The sequence below is a fragment of the Dreissena polymorpha genome, chromosome 8, assembly GCF_020536995.1.
Source record: "Dreissena polymorpha isolate Duluth1 chromosome 8, UMN_Dpol_1.0, whole genome shotgun sequence".
NCBI classification, from domain to species: Eukaryota; Metazoa; Mollusca; class Bivalvia; order Myida; family Dreissenidae; genus Dreissena; species Dreissena polymorpha.
In genome coordinates this window covers 93,792,253-93,813,768 of record NC_068362.1, presented here as the reverse complement: position 1 = coordinate 93,813,768, position 21,516 = coordinate 93,792,253, and the positions used below count along the sequence as shown (strand labels likewise).

At 36.8% G+C, this 21,516-nt stretch overlaps 2 protein-coding genes across 9 annotated transcripts in view; one reads left to right on the top strand and one right to left on the bottom strand.

The window, feature by feature from the left end:
* The window catches only part of LOC127842880 (uncharacterized), a 70,378-nt gene that overhangs the window by 21,490 nt on the left and 27,372 nt on the right, over nt 1-21,516 (bottom strand). For all 4 annotated transcript variants that reach the window (XM_052372637.1, XM_052372640.1, XM_052372639.1 and 1 more), the window contains 2 exons: nt 15,788-15,896; nt 9,910-10,070 (listed from right to left, as the gene is read on the bottom strand). In XM_052372637.1, the coding sequence (XP_052228597.1) occupies nt 9,910-10,070; nt 15,788-15,896 (270 nt within the window). The remainder of the gene's footprint in view (nt 1-9,909; nt 10,071-15,787; nt 15,897-21,516) is intronic.
* On the top strand, nt 1,101-9,450 carry LOC127842882 (uncharacterized). 5 transcript variants are annotated; one of them, XM_052372644.1, is made up of 7 exons: nt 1,101-1,212; nt 2,221-2,371; nt 2,912-3,013; nt 4,055-4,202; nt 4,572-4,740; nt 6,747-6,897; nt 8,632-9,450. In XM_052372644.1, exons 2-7 carry the CDS (start codon nt 2,221-2,223, stop codon nt 9,114-9,116), a joined length of 1,206 nt encoding a protein of 401 aa, XP_052228604.1. In that variant the 5' UTR covers nt 1,101-1,212; the 3' UTR covers nt 9,117-9,450. The 5 variants fall into 5 exon arrangements, with proteins under 5 accessions (XP_052228604.1, XP_052228602.1, XP_052228607.1 ...); XM_052372642.1 differs by having other exon boundaries at nt 1,168-1,290; nt 2,086-2,371; XM_052372647.1 differs by having other exon boundaries at nt 1,172-1,212; nt 2,086-2,371.

The following is a 21,516-nucleotide window of genomic DNA, read 5'->3' as shown; positions in this document are numbered from 1 at the left end:
TGGATTTATTTGAGTTATATAGACACGTGTATATACAATTGCATCATATTAGTTGATTCTACTACAATACTGGAAGTCAAATGGGATGTTTTAAATCCTCAAAAAATGAAAATGTGACAATGGGCGCAAAACAGCAGTTTTAAAGATACAGTTAAAATGATTTAAAAGAACAGACACTGGTTAGAGAAAAGTCATGGAAACTGGTAATTAGTTAAATAAAAGACAGAATCTTACAATAATACATTCAGAACAAGAACGGACAATTTAACTTGGAATAAATTCCAGTTTCCACATTCACATGATTCAGTGTTATAAATGGGCATTGTAAATTTATTTAATACACAAATTGCATCTTTATGAACCTTTCATGAATAATATAATTATGTACATGGTACTGCGAATTTGTTATTCAACTCAATAATAATTTATTATACTTCTTTTAATATTGGACCATTTTTTTTTTTAGAATAATATTTTTAAAGTTGCCTATATAGTCATGAAAGGATAAAGGCCTTATCTAGGGGTATTCATATTCTTTATTATCTGACAGCCATGTTGTTCAATATAATGAGTCTCTTTCAGAGAAAATTGGGCTAAATGTTTATGCATTAAGTGTCGTCCCAGATTAGCCTGTGCAGTGTGCACAGGCTAATCAGGGACGACACTTTCTGCTTAGACAGGATTTATGTTTAGAAGAGACTTCCTTTAAATATGAAATTCCATAAAAGCTTTCAGACTTGTCAAGTGTGAACAGCACAGGCTAATCTGGGACAACTCTATATCCACATGTATCAAAACCCCGTTTTCCCAGAGTGTATCTCATAAAAATTTTTTTAATGAAATGTAAGAATTACTTTATACATTAAAATGTAAAAATATGTTCATGAAAAAAGTTTACAGTTAATTGTGTGTAAATAAATAGTTGTTCAGACAAAACAGTCCATTCAAGAATAAATCATTATCAGACAAAACAGTCCAATCAAGAAAATATCAATCCCTGATCTTCATTTCCCTATTGTCATGATACAAAACAGTGCAATCAAGGACTTATCATTCCTGATCTTTATTTCTCTATTGTCACCCCACAATCTCCCACTGTCATATCTGAGCAGATAACAGAGAGATGTGAGACCCAGCTTTCATCAACCTGACAAGGCTCTTTGTCTGCCTGGTGACAGATGGAGTGTTGAGGCTTGACAGCTAGACACACAGGTAGACACACTGACATTAGATTGCACTGGAGAGACACTGCGTGTGTGTCACCTTGCAGTGCAGGCTGGTGGTACTAATGTGGGTTGACATTACAAGTAGTCCATAGCTGGGATACTGTAATTGTGCAGTGTGAATTTTAGTTAAGGATTCAAGTTGGATGTTAATTATTATTGTGGCTTATTTTAAGACGAATTGTGTTTTATTGTGTTTTTTTTAAGAATGAAAACTTAGGGTAACTGTTAGGTGTGCAGTTGTGTTAGTTGTAATTCAAGTTGGATGTTGATATAATTGTGGATTATAGTAAAACAAACTTAAGTGTTTTATTGGTTGTTCAAAGAATGAAACTTGAAACTTTTAATTCAAGTTGGATTTTTATTATTGAGATTAATTGTAAAATTACCTTATTGTTTTATTTTTTATTTAAAGAATGCAATTTGAAACTTAAATAGTAATTCAAGTTGGATGTGTAATATTATTGTGGTTAATTGTAAAACATACAAAGTACTTTATTGGTCATTTAAAGAAAGCAGTTTGAAGTTTTTAAAGTAATTCAAGTTGGATTTTGATGTGTGGGTAATTGCTTAACAAACTCAGTGTTTTAGAATGCAAACTTTAATGGTGTAATGTTGTGTATTACTACATGTATATGAAAGATATACAACTGTAGTTGTTTTCAAGTCGGATATTAATTGTTAAACAAACTTAAAAGTGTTTTATTGGCTTTTTAAAAAGAGTACAAACTTAATTGGTATAATTGTGCGAGTGAATAGAATGAGTAGATGTGTTGATGATTATTGTAATTGATTGTATAACAAACATTTGTGTTGTATTGGTTATTTAAAAAAAGCAAACTTAAAGTCTCTTATTTTGTAGATGAAGATTATTGCTGTCATTAATTGCAAAACAAACATTGTGTTTCTGGCTAGTAAATGCATGCACTTTGATGGTGTAATTTTGAGGCTGAATATATAGTAGACATAAAACTGTGGTGGTGGTGCTACTTTTAAGATGTCACTGGCTGTAAAGGCATCTCACTGCACAGAAATCAGGAGATTTTCCATACCCAAGGAGCATGAGCAAGAGTTCTCCTACCTTGAAGAGAAACTCACAAACATTTTCACAGGAATGAAAAACAAGGACATCCAAATATTTTGGAAGGGTAAAGTTTATATTCCTTTATTATTAAGTGTTTACAGTAGACATTAAACACTAACACTCAACATTTAATATGCCATTTCTCTGAAATATAGAAACATATTAAAACAATTGTTGTTTCATCTTGTCATGCATATATTATCAAGTTAAAAAGATAAATTGATGAAAACGTAGCTATTAAACAGTATACAATGTCTAAAAATATTTTGGGTTTACGTGTCTCCAGAGATTAAAACTCTAAAGCTTGCAAAAAAAGTTTATGTGGTACCTATTGCGACACATCATTTTCTCATATGGTCATTTGTGGAATTTAAGTTATAAAATTGCTTAAAATAAATGACATAGTAACATAACGGACAAGCCAAGTATTCCTAAATTTAACCTTTGAACTCTGAGGAAGGAAGACGGTCAGTTTCAAAACATTTCAAGAAATTTAAAAGCCATTAAAAGAAGTTGAGATTAAAATATTAGTATACAATGGCTAGTTTTATGTATTTTGGCAATTGTTTGTTCTTACATCCATTTTTTATATTCCCTTTTACAGACCCAGATGGTGACCTAGTCATGTTCTCTACAGATGAAGAATACAGTGAAGCTCTGAAGTTTGTACATGACAACCTCTTCAGGATTTACATACATTCCAAAGGCAAGCTTAGAATATCTACATTTGAGCATTTGAAAACAGGGCTTAATGCATGTGGGACTTTTTTTGTTGGCAGTGTCCTCCAAGATTAGCCTTTGCAGTCTGCTGATCAGGGACGACACTTAACGCCTAAAAATGGAGTTTTTTCTAAGAAGATACATCTTTAAAATAAAGCATAAAGTGTCATCCCTGATTAGCCTTTGCAGACTGCGCAGGCTTATCTGGGATGATACTTAATGCACAGACATAAAACCCTGATTTCCAGAGCAAGGCTCATTTGTGAGGGAAGAGCTTCTGTTATAGAAAATATTGCTGCATGTAAAACCAAAATGTGCACATTTATTAACTAGAAAACATTATTTAAACATATGAAACATTCAACATGCATTTTATAACAGACACTCAAATAATGTTTCACCATATTTTAATTTAGCTTCATTCTTCACCAATTTGATTGGAATAAATGATTTTAAAACACATAAGTCAACAAAAATTTATAAACACAAAAGACAAAAAAGGACTTATGTCCACCATCAGATATCAAATATGTGAGCCATGCCAAGGGAAATCTGGAATGACACTTTGGGGCTAGACTGGCTTTTTGTGAAGAAGAGGAAAGTGTTGTAGCAGATTAGCCTGTGTAGAATGCACAGGCTAATATGGGACGATACTTTATGCACATGCATTAAGCCAGGGTTTGTCAGAGACTGGCTCATGTGTAAGAGGTGCAGACATTCCCTTCGAATAATAACATGGTAATATATATAATGTACAGTTATAACAAGAAAAAGGGTATGAAATATTATTAATTTGAGAAATCTCTTCATGTAGTTAGTCTAAACCTATTAAGCGGAAGCCTTAGGCGTATAAAATGCTCTTTAGTCTGTTTCCTTGGTAGAACCAGTACTTGGTGTTTTGGGGGAAGATATAAAAAAACGCTCTGAAGTGGGGATCAAACCAGAGATCTTCTGGCCCCTAGGCGGACACCATATCCACTACTCCAGGGTGACCTTTACCTCATGACAATGGTTTTATGATTTCCAGAAGCGCAACACCACAGCAAGTCTGTTCAGACCAGTATATCAGAGAATAACATTAGAAACTGCACCAGCTGTGGAGCACAATTAAAATGCCTGGCATGCGATGACTTCTCAATGGACACCGCTATCAGCAATGTGGCGGAGGAATATGGGTCAATATACTGATTTGAATCCTTGTGTAATATAATGTAAAACCTTCAACCTTAGGAAACAATAAAGTCAACCTTTTTCACAGATGGACCCCCATAACCATATATTTTCTTAAAGAGCATCCTAAGCTGAATGCACCTAAGAAATAAAAAAAGTATGTCATGCAATATGTAAGAAAGAACTTGACATTATTCAAAGAAAACTGTTTTTGTAACCTTTTTTTCCTTGCTGCTCTGCTTTGACGTTTATTGTTACCTTCCTCTGCACAACTGAAAACATGGCTTCCAGTAAATCAAGATGCTTTTTTAGAAAGCTTTTTATTATTCTTTTTTAAGAAATATCTCAATTATTTAGTATACTGTAACCTACAGAACCCCCACATCCAGACAGAGTCCCAACCCTGGCAGTGAAAGGACATTCAAACAGAGCCCCAACCCCACTGTCAGTGACAGAAAACCAACAAAGAGCTGGGAACAACACAATGAAGCAAGTTTCTACTCACAGTCACCTGTCATGTCACCCAAAACAAGCTTTAAAGAGGTAGAATCCTGCTTCTTTTATTATGCTTCCTTTGCCAGTAGGTCAGAAAACTCAGTATTCTGAATGTATCTGAGTCCCTTGATTTGAGCCTTGCTCTGGGAAAACGGCTTAATTCATGTGCTTTAAGTGTTGTCCAATATTAGCCTGGGAAAACGGCTTAATTCATGTGCTTTAAGTGTTGTCCAATATTAGCCTGGGAAAACGGCTTAATTCATGTGCTTTAAGTGTTGTCCAATATTAGCCTGGGAAAACGGCTTAATTCATGTGCTTTAAGTGTTGTCCAATATTAGCCTGGGAAAACGGCTTAATTCATGTGCTTTAAGTGTTGTCCAATATTAGCCTGAGAAAACGGCTTAATTCATGTGCTTTAAGTGTTGTCCAATATTAGCCTGGGAAAATGGCTTAATTCATGTGCTTTAAGTGTTGTCCAATATTAGCCTGGGAAAACGGCTTAATTCATGTGCTTTAAGTGTTGTCCAATATTAGCCTGGGAAAATGGCTTAATTCATGTGCTTTAAGTGTTGTCCAATATTAGCCTGGGAAAACGGCTTAATTCATGTGCTTTAAGTGTTGTCCAATATTAGCCTGAGAAAACCGCTTAATTCATGTGCTTTAAGTGTTGTCCAATATTAGCCTGAGAAAACGGCTTAATTCATGTGCTTTAAGTGTTGTCCAATATTAGCCTGAGAAAACGGCTTAATTCATGTGCTTAAAGTGTTGTCCAATATTAGCCTGAGAAAACTGCTTAATTCATGTGCTTTAAGTGTTGTCCAATATTAGCCTAGGAAAACGGCTTAATTCATGTGCTTTAAGTGTTGTCCAATATTAGCCTGAGAAAACGGCTTAATTCATGTGCTTTAAGTGTTGTCCAATATTAGCCTGAGAAAACGGCTTAATTCATGTGCTTAAAGTGTTGTCCAATATTAGCCTGTGCAGTCTTAACAGGCTATAAATCTGCAACAACACTTTCCATCTACACTTTTTTGTGTGTGTAGAAGATACCTCCTTTTAACAAAAAATTCCATACAAGCAGAAAGTGTCGACCGTAGTGCAGTATGCACAGGTTTATCTGTGACAACATAATACACACATGCATTAAGCCCTATTTTTCCTGAACGAGGCTAATATTATGCTTCCATTGATGGTTGGTAAGATGATACAGTATTGGGAATGTATTTGAATCCCTTGAATGTTTTATGTCATCATAGCATCACAGTCACCTTTTTGAATGAAAATACTTATGTTTTTTTCTATTCTAGTAAGATGTCATATCTCTATAAAGCATCATATTATACAATATTGAATACACCATTGAGCTTAAATTATTCACTGTTTATTTGGGTTCTATATGTATGTAATTTTCCCCAAAACCTAGAGTTTCCCCAAAACCTAGACTGGAGGATCTGTCTATAAAGAAAATATGCAGATGGATGTAAAGGGACAATATACCCATTTAGAAAAATAAAATATGTTTGAGCCACTTATTGCAATAAATGCATATTATACCATAAACCATATGCTGCCAGGGTAGCTCCAGACCACCTGTGCATTTGAAAAGTGTGGTAAGGAGCTACCTTGTCCGCTATAAAGTAGCACAAGGTATCTTAGTGTCATTAGCAGACATGATGACTCCTTATCAGAGTAAAGTGATGTAGATGCCTATCTGAGGATACTCTGATAAGATGTGTCATTAGGCCCATTTTCGCATGACAGAGGTAATTTAACATGTTTTTTAACGTTCATAGACCAGTAAAATAGATTTGTCCAAGAAAACAGGGCTTCAACAATGTGCTTTAAATGTCTTGTGCAGTCTGCACAGGTTAATCAGGGAAACACTTTCCGTCTATACTGGATTTTTGTTAAGAAGAGAATACCTTTAAACAAATACAATACCCATAAAGTAGTCATTATGTACATGTATGCATAACACGTCAAATCCCAGTTTCATAAGGACCATATTTGTATGACAAGGGCTGTTTTACATGCTTCTTACGTTTATTTCCCAGTTCCCTAGCTCTACAAGCCTATCAGGGGCCAGGAAGTGCCTGTCTATGGAAGAGAAGCTAGTGAGGTCACTGTGCAAGCAGCCTGGGCCAATGATTGCCATGCGGAATGTACAGAGGCACGTCAGCCGATCTACTGCAGAGAACGTTAGGGGTAAGAAGAAGTAGCAGTGATTTTTGGATCAAAGACAATTGTTTTGCCAAAAATTTGGAAATGTGTGGTTTTATTTTGTAAACTCCTAAAAATTGGAAATATAATTGTTTTCAGTACAAAACTTACATAAGTTTAACTTGTAGAGCTGGATAGGGAGATGAACTAAATGTTGGTGTTTAAAAAATAATAATTTATTAAATGTGCTGCATTCTGCAAAGATTGGGCTTAATGTAAATGTGTAAAGTGTTGTCTCAGATAAGCCTGTGCAGTCTGCACAGGCTAATCAGGGAAGACACTGCATGCATGCATAAAAAGTTTTAGGAAAAAGAAAAAAATTATATTTTAGAATGTTCAACTATTACAAAAAACAATCTACCGAATTTTACTTTGTATAGCGCGCAACCATGTATAGCGCGCAGGCTGTTTTATTAATGCAAAATGCAGAAAAAAATATTTAGAGACAATAAAATCACCAAATCGGACCAAAAATGGCTGCCATTTTACTATTGCGCAATCCAATAATCCGGGGCATTGGAAAGCTTAATTAAGCATTCAACATAGGAAGCGTCATTATGATTAGAAGCATGGGTTGCATAGCACTAAACTTTTCTGACAATTTTGTAATTTTATAGCAACAGATTAAGAGTCCACGTGCATTTCGTTGAAAACTTGAGAAAATAAAAATTCATGTACAGTGTATCATTTTTCCTCGGGGAAAGCATGGGCTTTAAATTTGAATGTTGAATAAAATTTTCGTGGTGCATGGGCTACAGTTGTTGAGATATGTCAGTATTGACTTAAAACTGGCAGTCTATTGTGTTGGACAAGTTGGGTTATTGTTTGTCACACTACAAAGGCGTGAATGTGATGAACAATGAAGGCGCCAAAAACCTGGCCCAAACTGGAAAACACTTGTTCACACCTACGGTTACCTGCAAAAAGACCAAATACCTTTACCAGTCTAACATAAGCTGCCTTATCGGACCGAAAATGGCCGTAGAAGTGCACAAACACAGACAAATAAATGTTCCCATACTTTATTCAAACATTTTATTTTTTGTAAACAACTAATGCTACCCTGTTCATAACTGCCGTTACCGACTTTTTGTTGTTTCGACAACGGCCCCTTCAGTCTGTAAGATTATAGGGTGTAGTTTTCTGGAATAAAAAAATGGCGGCTATTATGAATATTTACGATTATGACAATAATTTTTTGCAATTAAGCAGCCAGGATAGCGTTGCATCAATGTATAACGCGCACAAACTTTTTTTATTTGAAATTTTGAGGTAAAAAACTGCGCGCTGTACGAGGGAAAATACGGTAACTTAATTTCATGAAGATTGGGAAAGAAATAAACTTTTTATGTTCAGCATGTTTCATCATAGCCACCTAATGAAAACTAATTTGCACAAATGTTTTGATGATAGGCTATAATTTTTCTTCCATATTGAAAACTCATTAAAACACACATACAGAGCAATTTTCATGAGCATAGGTTAATAATTAAGGCCTCTAGAATGTTCACAAGATATTGATTGACCACAAACGAATGACAACAGACAAATGCTGATAACAAAAGCTCACCATGAGTATGTTGTACACAGGTAAACTATAAAAAAAAAACACTCTTGCATTGTAAAAGATTAATGTCTAAAAACAAGTTTCGATGAAAACGGGTTACAAAGTACATAGTACATTTTTTTCTCAATCTCAAGTTTTTAACTTTTTTTTAGTCCAAATGGCCAGTCTACAGAACATGGGTTTTGGTAAGATCATCGTATCCACACTAGGCAAAGTGCGGCGGGAGTTCATGTGCAAGCCTGCGCCGTGCAGCATTGCGGCCGATGCAGAGATACTGAAACTGGCAAACATGTCTTTGGAAGCATACACAGACAAGTTCCAAGAGATGAATGAAGATTACAACCTTCTGCCAGACCACTATCAGTATGAACTCATAGCAGATTTGTTTGAACACAAAATAAACTCCCGTAATGACTCAGATTTGTTTCAACCCAAAATAAACTCCCATTGTGATTTGGCATATTTGAATCACAGTGGTGCTGATAGTTTTGTAGAGAACGAAGCCAGCAGTGTTGACAGTCAGGAGCATTTTGTGATTAAGAAGGAGATTGTACAGTATGACTATGAACGAAGTGTTAACTTCCCATCTGAACAGACTGACCCATGTGATTTAAGTATTAATGTTGCTGGTGTGTAACCCAACTGTGTGTCATTAATTTAAGGTGTTTATATGGGCCTACACTGGGAAAAAGGGTTTAATGCATGCACATAAAATGTGGTCCCAGATCAGGGATGACACGTTACGCTTTTAATGATTAATAAAAAATATCTCTTCCAAGCAAAAGTTGAGTTTAGGCAGAAACTGTCGTCCCTGATTAGCCTGAGGGGACTACACAGGCTAATCTTAGACAACACTTTACTTACATGCATTAAGCCCAGTTTTCACAGTCAAGCTCCTTTATATTGTTTGCCAATTAACATCTTGTAATTCTTAGTATAAATATATTAACTAATGCATTTTGTCCCATCTATTCTTGGTTTTTTGTTATATAATCACCACCAATATTTTTATTTTAAACATGTGTAAAAAACCTTTTTGTGCTTTTTATGCCCCGAATCGAAAGATCGGGGGTATATTGTTTTTGGCCTGTCTGTCATTGCATGTGTCTGTGTGTCCCAAAACTTTAACCAAAACTTTAACCTCCTTCATAACTTTTGCAATATTGAACTTAGACACTTGATATTTGGCATGCATCATCAGCATGTGTATCTCATGGAGCTGCACATTTTGATTGGTGAAAGTATCAAGCCAATCTGTTGATGAGTTATTGATCGGAAACAAACTGCTCTACCGACAGACAGGTCAACAGAGGGACTGACCAACTAAACAATATACCCCCTCTTCTTTATAGGGGGGCATACAAGACTAGTATACTCACCAAAATAATGATGTATGAAGGAAGCAAACCATACAAGACTAGTATGCTCACCAAAATAATACAGTATGTAAAGTATGGCCTGAAGTCTGGCAGTGTTCCAAGTTTGCGTCGCACCTCAGTTCCAGTGATATGGTGACTGCTCTTGTTCTTCACGCGCCTCTTCAGCTCCTTCCACTTGGAGGCTTTCTGAGTGCTTGGGTTCATATAGAAATCTGAAACACAAGGCATCAATTGAGCTGCACTCAGTGGAAAAAATGGGCTTGATACATGTGCCTAAAGGGTCATCACAGATTAGCCTGTGCAGTCTGCACAGTCTCATCAGGGACAACACTGTCTGCCTACACTGTTTTGCTGTTAAGAATAGACATGCTGTAAACGATAATTTCATAATAGCGGACTGCACAGGCTTATCTGGGACAATACATTCCGAACATGCATGAAGCCCCTTTTCCCCAGAATGAGACTCAACCGATGACAACACAAATTATTTCAAGCAAATTTGCAATTCAGGAGTTCTGCAGGCAAACAAAATAATGGTTGCAACTTAAATATGGCACCTTTTTAACATACTCCAGCCTGTACTGAATATGTGTCCATTGGACACAGCCAGATATCCACTTTAACACTTTTGTTTTCAAATGTGAGCTTTAACCTGTAAATGCTACCTTGACCTAAGAGGTAGGTAGATATGGAAGTGAAAGACCGCCAATATTATTCATCACCAGTAATGTTGCATGTGTTGAATATTCAGCTTATTTGTTAAACAGAGAATTGTTAAAATGCTTAATTACAACTTTTTAATATCTGTTTTGTACAAGTGTAAAATGCTGTATGTTCCGATTCTACAAATGCACAGTACGCATGTGTAGAATTGCACTTTGTTATTGAAGTAAATTTACCGTTTGCTAAACTTCAACAGGTTTAAATGTTTAAATACACACATGTAATTTCATAAACTACAGATCTGAAAATGAAGATATTGCATATATAAAGTCTACATCTTAATATTCCTAATATTGTAAATCATAATAATGAATAAAAGATAATAGATCTATCTGAAAGTAGTCAATGAAAAACTACATTAGCATCTTGAATATTTTTTAAGTTGTACGATCCGTATTAGTAATCTGCTACACGTCAGCATCTAACAAGTTTACACTATACCATTGTACACAACATTAGTCGACGAATCACAATTCAACATTTTACAACGCATTGTCATACTACGATGCAACTGGTGTTAGGGTACAATTTGTCGTTAGTAGTAGCCTCCCTTCTATTATTGTGGACGATTCTAGATAAAGGTAAGGATTTATTAAAATATATCATTATCATCATTGTTATATTCATGGATGCAGATGGGTGTTAGACGCATTGGATTACTCAATAAGTGGTTCTCAACCACCTGCCTGCTGTAAACAATGCATCTGCAATTTACATATTTTTTTTCATTACCGTTTTAGGTTTAAACCTCTGATTTGACATGGAAGTCTGCCCCCATTATCTATTGAACACAGACCAGACTCAGCATGGTTACGTTTAACTAATTTGTAGTGGATTTACATTCCAATTTAATGGGATATTCATGCCCAATAATATATTTTCAGCATCTAACCTAGTTCAAATTTGTTCTCTCTTACCAAAGACGTACAATATAGACTGGGCTTTCCTCTTGCATGAGAGTACAAGGAATCTCAGGACAGCGATTTTGTGCTGAACATTACTTCAAAGAGGAATCATGTATAGACCCCCTTTTCAATGTTTATTTTAAGAAATAAGACTGTTTGGGGTCTGTGTGATATTTTGTAATAATTATAATGATTTGTTATGGTTAGATTATAGTAATTTATTTGAGGTAGATTGTGAAACAAGTTCATTCCTGGAATACATCACCACGGGGGTCTTATTTCATTTTTGAGAAGAAGCCAGTGCTTTCTTGCATAGTGGTGAGCGTTAACGGTAGCCACTGGTACCGTTTCTGTAGGTCTTTGGTAGGATGCGGCAATGGATTGAACCCACAACCTCATGCACTCGAGGCAAACGCTCTACCACTGAGCTGTCAAGGCAGTTTTAAACTGTGGTTGCTTTGTTATAAACTTCATTTGTTATCAATATGACAGATAATAGACATGTATATTGCCTCAAAATTACCTTAATATTTTTTCAGATCGAAGCTATCCCCTACAAATCAATGCTCCAGAATAGATCCTGGATGTGTAGAAACTTTTAGAAATAGACTTAATAGGGTTATTGGTTTGCTGGAATCCTGTACATATCAATCTTTGCATGATCTAAGACATGAACTTGAATGCATAGCCTCTGCAGCTGCACGTTTACTATCAAATAGTACTGCAGCCAGTGTTGAATATGATTTATTGACAAGATTTGTGGGTTTTGTTGTACAATCATTAGATTATCTTGAAAATACAGCAATTAGTGAGGGAGAAGCTGATAACAGGCTATGCACAGTGCAGACCACATGTGGACACGGGCTTGTGGGAAGGCCTGCATATGTTATTTCATATGAACAGTTAAACTTTTTAGCAGAACAGGGTTTCACAGCAGCCCAGATGGGGGAGATAACTGGGACCAGCACTGTTTATTTAAGCTTGGAACTTCATGTACATATCCTGAATAATTTTACTTCAAGTACAAGTAATTTACCTGGGCCTGCTATAAAAAAAACATGTTATGTGAATACTCCATGAAAAATGCTATTGGTGATCCTCTGATTTTCATAAAAAATATTAATTATATAACCAAGGAAGCACATATAATCTTCTCTTAAGACAGGGTAGTATGCATACGAGTACTCTAAGTCAGATGTATTCTCTCTAGTTCCTGACAGGTGACCAGGTGTGTAACAAACAAGACAGACTAGAATCTGGTGGGGCTGATGACCGTGAATAGGTGAAGAGCTTGCTTTTCTAACATGTTGAACAGTCAAACTTGCAACTGTTGAGATTGCACGCCATGATCTAAAAAACAAAGGATGTCTTCATTGACCGACAGAATATCAAACCAAACATATATATTACGTACATTAAACAAACAACAACATTGGTTTTAAATTAAGGCAACCGTAATATACTATACTGAACAATAATATTTCATATCCTGATAATTTAGTATCATGGCTACGAAGTTTTGATAGCTATTACCAGCCTGGAGTCTGCAAGCGCTGTAAAAGCATAAGTGAACAGTCAATAATTATTTTGAGTTTATTTCATAACCTTATTTCTAACGCTTCGTGCTCAGAAACAAGATAGGTGCAGTACATAAACAAATTAATCTACTTAAATGGGCATTTTGTCACCAAACATTTATTTATATTACATATATTACGTGTCTATAGCATAAAAGCATCGATAAAGACATATGGACAGCTCAATTTTCGCTGGATGCACGACATATGAACAAATTTCAACAAAAATAAAACTAGCGTTCACACATCTTACAAAATGCCGCCATCTTTGTCCAGAGAAATGGCCGTTTTTGTCTAGTTTATCCAATGAGACCAGATTAGTCGAACCAAAGTGAATTCGATCTCAGTTTAGTCAGACCATGGAAACTGTGGTTTGCGATCGAAGTCGCCCTTGATATGCTAAACTTTGATTTTTACCAACTAAGATATAACCAAATTTTAGTTGTGTTTGATAACTAAAATATTTATTCGACGCTTAACATCGTACACTCTAACCATCATTTACCTTCTTCTTCTTCTACCTTAATTTAAGTTCTTCTTTCTGTCAAGTTACCGCCAAACCACTGTGTCCACATCGGTCTACAGGATGTAGCCAAACAACATGTATCATTGTATGTTAACCTCTAACATTTTATCCGCGATTAAAATTTCGTGTCACAATGGTTCCCGGCATGTAAGAGTAGCATTGGTTCCTGCCTATGACGAAAAATAATTTTGATGCGTCCACTGCGGTAAAACCGCCAATATTATTCAGCGTATAAATTGTTGTTAAACCGACTTTACAAATGTGGCTGGTGCAGATGTAAACTTGTAACATCGCAATGTGTAAAGATACACGTTGACATGTTTACATGCTAACAGTGGAAATTTGCAGTTCGTAAAAGTTACTTCTTCATTTTCAGATCTGTAGTTTAAGAAGTTACGTTTGTATTTAAACATTAAAACTTGTTGAAGTTACAAGTCTACACATGTGTATTGGAACAAACAACATTCTACAATTGTACAAAACAGATATTAAAATGTAAAAAAATTTAAGCATTTTAAAAATTCTCTGTTAAACAAATGAGCTGAATATTCAACAAGTGCAACATTTCTGGTGATGAATATTATTGGCGGTCATTCCCTTCCATAGGTAGAAGGGTAGCCTTACATGTGATAAGTCGTCTTGTGATGGTTTACATTCGGGCACATATATTTTAAAATCCAATATAACCCATTCCGTTGTACAGCTGAATCCAATATGACATGCGTGGGTCTTGGCTCCCTTTTTTTCTTGAACCATCCATTTCGGTCTAAAGTGTTTTCTTGAAATTCAATTATGGCGGCGTCTAATAAGCTGATTGCATTATAGCTCAAATATAACCGATTAGAGACTAACCATTACTGGGGAATTTGACAGTTTAAGTATGATTATCTATCGTTTGGTGCATTACAGGTGTGAAAATAGAATGTGTTTCACACTCTTTTGCTGTTACTATGTATGTACTATCGATCTTTTGACAGCTTTGACAAGTTTTAGGATGCATGTTTAACTTCATTGTTATTTGTAGACAATATGAATTTAAATATAATAAAATATTGTATGCTAAAATGCAATTGAAAACATAACACTAACAAGCTAAGAGAAATTAAATAAGTTATCAAGATGATAAGTTCCATCCAAACGCAGGTTAATTGTTAACAGAAATTCACTTTCATTTTCACGCCATATTCAGTCCCCGGTAATAACGTTTTTTTGCATTACTGGGTACGACACAATAAAACTCTGCTTTGTATCTTATTGAATTCAATCTAAATTTAAACTCACTTGTCCATTCGACGTTACAATTAAATCTGAACCATGCCCCATAAAACTGCTGTTCCATAATGCATCTTACACTTTACACTACTGAAAAACGGCGAATATTTGTGTTTATGAAATTCTTAAGCACATTTATTGTCAAATGGTCAGAATTTTAAATTGACGTAGTATTTATATAGGATTATGGGATATATATGCAAATTAGAAAAGCGGTATGTATACTACAGTTATCGATATGATAGAGTTTATATGCATGTATTGGCAAAAGGCAACACAACCTTGCAATAATTTATGAGAGAATGAGCTTAGAACTTATAACGTGAATCTGTTTATTGCACTGTCTTCTGGCCAGAACCCCATCATCCGTGTTATATTGGAGTTGCAGTGTACATGAAAAACTTATGACTGAGACAGAATCATCCAAATTTGACTCTTGAACTCATTAAGTGTAACCTGGACTTTTAAGGTAGAGAAACAGGTGATGCAAGCAAATATCATCTAATGATAGTAAACATTTTGCCAAGTTATTTTTAAATCCATCAACACCTACAAACATTATGGCCGATTCAGAAATTGTCAATCTCTCTTATGGTCAAGGCACGCACAGACACAAAGACAGATATTGTGACAGCTATATGGTGATCAACATCTTTGATGAAAGGCATACAGAAATCTTTGTTACAAACATGACTGATACCCTTGCACTGCTTTGTCAATGTTGTTAAAGGGCAAATTACTCTAGATTGCTTTAATTTCAAGGCATGAAATATGAGCCTTGTTCTGGGAAAACTGGGCTTAATGTATGTGCATAAAATGTCATCCCACATTAACCTGTGTAGTCCGCACAGGCCTATCTAAGAAAACACGTAATGCATATGCATTAAACCTGTTTTTCCAGACCCAGGCTATATTATTATAGTTACCCTTTGCCATAGCAATGATGTCATCAATAGCTTTCAGTTTCCAGTCGTACTCCGCCAGTTTGTTGTTTAACTCAGTCTGTAATAGGTTCCGTTCTTCCTTGGCCTCAATCTGTATGAACCATAGTTTAATTTGTATAAATGCCTCATTTTGGGAAAATGGAGCTTTATGCATGTGTGTAAAGTATTGACTGGTCTTTGTCAATACAGAAGCCTCAAGACCCTCAGGAAGACCAGTCCAGCCAAAGCCAGTGCTATATCAGACACTCACAATTCCTTACCGTAAGTGCCCCTGTCCTAAACAGATGGGGTGATTACTGCAGTGACCTCTACAACTATCCGCTTCAGAACAACCCAAGACCAAAAGCGAACGACGAAAAAATCCACCCATACTTCGGGAATGTCTGCAGATCTGGGAGGAAAAGAAGTGGTCCAATGAGTGGACTCAGTCACTGGTACCCTAACTAAAAAAGGGCAACCTCAAGTTGTGTGAGCATTACCGCTCCATCAGTCTAATCAGTCATCCCAGCAAAGTCATGCTAAGCATCATCCTTAATCAATTGAAAAGTAAGGCAGAAGAACTACTGGCCGAAGAGCAAGCTGGATTCAGAGCTGGGCAGATCACAGTGGGATAGATCTTCAACTGCAGGATCATCATTGAGAAACACCTGCAACACCAACATGACATCTTCCACAACTTCATTGACTTAAAGAAAGCTTTCGACCATGTGTTGCATGATGGCCTATGGCATGTTATGAGAGAGTTTAACATAGACAAAGAGCTGGTGCAAATCATTAAAAACTCTACGGAAACGCCGCCAGTGCAGAACTTCTCAACTGACAGCTTGGGGACTTTTTCATGACATCAGTGGTCGTCTGTCAGGGATGTCTGCTCTCTCCCATCCTGTTCAACCTTTTCCTTGAGAAGATAATGCAGGAAACTCTCCATGACCACCACACCTCTATCTCCATCAGTGGAAGACCCATCTCCAACTTGAGATTCGCTGATGACATTGACCTCATGGGTGGCACCAGCAGTGAATTTCAAGATGTCACCAAAAGACTCTATGAAAGACCAAGAGCATACAGGATGGAGGTCAGCAGGGAGAAGTCAAAGATCATAGTGAATGGCACGACCAACACCAGTGCAGACATCACCACGAATTGGGAAAAGCTAGAAGAAGTGACCAGCTTCAAGTACTTGGGCGCAACACTGTCCAAGGATGGTACAAGTACCCCTGAGGTCCAAATAACAATTGCCATGGCGACCTCAGCAATGGCCAGATGGAGAAGGTTGTGAACAAGCAGTTCCATTGGCTTCCCCACCAAGTACAGGCTATACAAGTCCCTCGTAGTCTCCATCCAACTCTATGGCTGTGAGACCTGGACACTTAACCAGGACACAGAACGCAGGATACAGGCATTTGAACATAAATGTCTCAGAAGACTGCTTTGCATCTCCTATACAGAGCACAAAACCAACGAGTACGTCTGGAACATTACTGCAACACTTGTTAGTCCACAAGAGCCCCTACTGGCGACTATACAAACGAAGAAAGTTGGCTTGGTTTGAACACGTCACCAGTCACAACTCTCTGTGAAAGACTGTTCTTCAGGGCACGCTAGAGGGAATTGTTTGTTTTCTTTTATTATGATTTGTAAGCTGTTTGCAACAGTATTTCAGTCACATCATGGCAGTTAGTTGACCTACTTAAACTTTTAAAGGGTGAGCTGGTTTACCAGTACTCAGCACACATACTTGTAAGGCATGTAAGTGACAACTTCCCTACTTGTAACAGATATACAGGCAGAATGAACATGGAAATAATTGAGCCCCTGGGAATACTGGGCAAAATGCATGTCATATAGTGTTGTCCCTGATTAGCCTGTGCAGTCCACACAGGCAAATTTGAGATGACAATTTATGCACATGCATTAAGGCTGGTTTATCAAGAGCGAGGCTAAATTTTCATAATCAATTACAAGTTAAGCTATGTGTCAAGGCCAAAAATGAAACAAGAAATAATTGGATGTGTAGTCTAGTGCTCTTCCAACTGAGCTCCTGGTTGTGTGAACCAAAGAGGTCCGCAATATGTAGTATACATTTGAACCACATTATGCAAAAACTGGGCTTTATGCATTTGCGTTTAATGTCGTCTCATTATCCTGTGAAGTCCTCAAAAGCTAATCTGGGACAACACTATCCCCTTTTACGGTATTTTTCTCTTAAAAGAAGTCTCTTCTTAGCAAAAATCGAGTTCAGGGGGAAAGTGTCGCCCTGATACGACCTTGAGGACTGTACATTCATTTAACCCTATTTTCCAGGGGAAAGTGTCGCCCTGATACGACCTTGAGGACTGTACATTCATTTAACCCTATTTTCCAGGGAAAAGTGTTGCCCTGATACGACTTTGAGGACTGTACATTCATTTAACCCTATTTTCCAGGGGAAAGTGTCGCCCTGATACGACCTTGAGGACTGTACATTCATTGAACCCTATTTTCCAGGGGAAAGTGTCGCCCTGATACGACCTTGAGGACTGTACATTCATTGAACCCTATTTTCCAGGGGAAAGTGTCGCCCTGATACGACCTTGAGGACTGTACATTCATTGAACCCTATTTTCCAGGGGAAAGTGTCGCCCTGATACGACCTTGAGGACTGTACATTCATTTAACCCTATTTTCCAAGGGAAAGTGTCGCCCTGATACGACCTTGAGGACTGTACATTCATTTAACCCTATTTGCCAGGGGAAAGTGTCGCCCTGATACGACCTTGAGGACTGTACATTCATTGAACCCTATTTTCCAGGGGAAAGTGTTGTCCTGATACGACCTTGAGGACTGTACATTCATTGAACCCTATTTTCCAGGGGAAAGTTTCGCCCTGATACGACCTTGAGGACTGTACATTCATTTAACCCTATTTTCCACGGGAAAGTGTCACCCTGATACAACTTTGAGGACTGTACATTCATTTAACCCTATTTTCCAGGGGAAAGTGTCGCCCTGATACGACCTTGAGGACTGTACATTCATTGAACCCTATTTTCCAGGGGAAAGTGTCGCCCCGATACAACCTTGAGAACTGTACATTCATTGAACCCTATTTTCCAGGGGAAAGTGTCGCCCTAATACGACCTTGAGGACTGTACATTCATTGAACCCTATTTTCCAGGGGAAAGTGTCGCCCTGATACGACCTTGAGGACTGTACATTCATTGAACCCTATTTTCCAGGGGAAAGTGTCACCCTGATACAACCTTGAGGATTGTACATTCATTGAACCCTATTTTCCAGGGGAAAGTGTCATCCTGATACAACCTTGAGGACTGTACATTCATTTAACCCTATTTTCCAGGGGAAAGTGTCGCCCTGATACGACCTTGAGGACTGTACATTCATTGAACCCTATTTTCCAGGGTAAAGTGTTGCCCTGATCCAACCTTGAGGACTGTACATTAATTGAACCCTATTTTCCAGGGGAAAGTGTCGCCCTGATATGACCTTGAGGACTGTACATTAATTGAACCCTATTTTCCAGGGGAAAGTGTCGCCCTGATACGACCTTGAGGACTGTACATTCATTGAACCCTATTTTCCAGGGGAAAGTGTCGCCCTGATACAACCTTGAGGACTGTACATTCATTTAACCCTATTTTCCAGGATTGAGGCTGATATACACTAGCTTTGATAATTATATATTCACATCACTTTTCTTTGTACTAAGATATCTTTTTCTCCTCTAACTTGTCCCTCCATGCTCTGGGGCAACTGGGGCGATTATACAATATCTGCTCATATAGGGTAACATTTGTGCAAAGTTGTTTCTTAATCCTTCAATGCACAAAAAATAAGCTTTACAATGTACTTTGACCTTGGCCTCTAAGTATGACCTTGACCATAACAATTGCTATTTGATTCTTACACGTTGGGTATACAAGCTAGCGTTTGTGCAATGACAAAGTCCAAAAGTTGAGATTGTCTACACCACCCAAGTCACAGGATAGACTTATATATGAATTGACTAACGAAAACAATATGATTCCTACAAAGACTAACCTATCCGTTATTTGGTGGCATACAAATAAATTAAATAAATAAGTCCCGCTATAAGAAAATGGGGCTTAATGCAGTGTATCCATGCTAATTTGGGACAATGCTTTTCGCACATGAATTAAGCTCACCTTTCCCAGAGCAAGGCACAACTTGATTTATATTTCACTAAACAATTAAAGATAATACCAACCAAACAGAATATGTATTTAACTACAGTATTAAAAGCTTATTGTCAAATAAAAATGCAATGAAGCAGTATATACCATAAGATGTGTTAGATTGAACATTACTTACTCAAATGAACATATTAAAATAGGTATACAAACATCACAGTGAGTATTTGATTACGTACACAAAGAATGCAGTTTGTTTTACCATTATCTTTTGTCAGTACTATTTTATTTGACATGAATGTAGGTTAAGGTAAAGAAAATTTCACTAATAAAACAATACTTTGTACATTAATTATTATTTTGTAATTTTACTTTTTTGTTTTGGAGGGTAGTGGAAATGAAGCAGTAAATGAAACAAACAAGAAACCGTCGGAGACAGGTGATGCTCCCCAAAGGTTTTTTTTGTCACAATATTGCACTATATATTCAGATAAAAGGAAACGTCTTGAGGGCACAGTAGTTGGGGGGACAATAATTTTTTTATAGAAAATTTCAAAGGGCCATAACTCTGTGAAAAATCATCAAACCAGAACCCGCTGATAATATGCACATCTCCTTTTGGTAGTGAAGCTTCCCATAAAGTTTCATTGAATTCCGGTCATTAGTTGCTGAAAAATAGCCCGGACAAGAATTGCACTATATGTACAGTTAATGCAAAATTTCAAAGGGCCATAACTCTGTGAAAAATCATCCTACCACAACCTGCTGATAATATGCACATCTCCTCTTGGTAGTGAAGCTTCCCATAAAGTTTCATTGAATTCCGGTCATTAATTGCTGAGAAATAGCCCGGACAAAAATTGTGCACGGACGGACGGACACACGGACGGACAGACGAAGCGGCGACTATATGCTCCCCCCAAATTTTTTTGGTGGAGCATAAAAAGGGATCTGAGTCGGAATAACAAGGGTAGTTTATTTATTAAATATACATAAATACACATTTATAATATTACCAATAATGGTCAATATTACAACTATTATTATCAGAGCTGCAGGATAATCAGGAATGACACTTTGCTCCTACATTGGCTTTCATAAAGAATATTAGACTTCTTAAAACAAGAGGGCCAAGATGGCCCTAGTTTGCTCACCTGAGAGGAGTCAGTTCATTCCATCTTTACCAAATGTCAAACTTTACCTAGATATTGTCCAGACAAACATCCTGGTCAAGTTTCATCATTATTGAACTCTGGCACATGGAGTGTTTTTATTTTTGTAAGATTTGACCTGGTTACCTATATTTTGAGTTGACTCCCCTAACCAAACATCAAACTTTGCTTACAAAAATAAATATGACCAAGATTCAAAAAATCTGAAACAAAATTGTGACCTCTAGTGTTTACAAGGATTTTGTATAATATGAAAATTTGGACAATCTAAGGGCAATAATTATGGCATTTATTATGTGATTTTGCTCATTATCAAACTTTACTGAAATCTTTCAGCAACTTTGATAAAAAATTCTTGAGAAATGTGAATGCTAGTGTTTACAAACC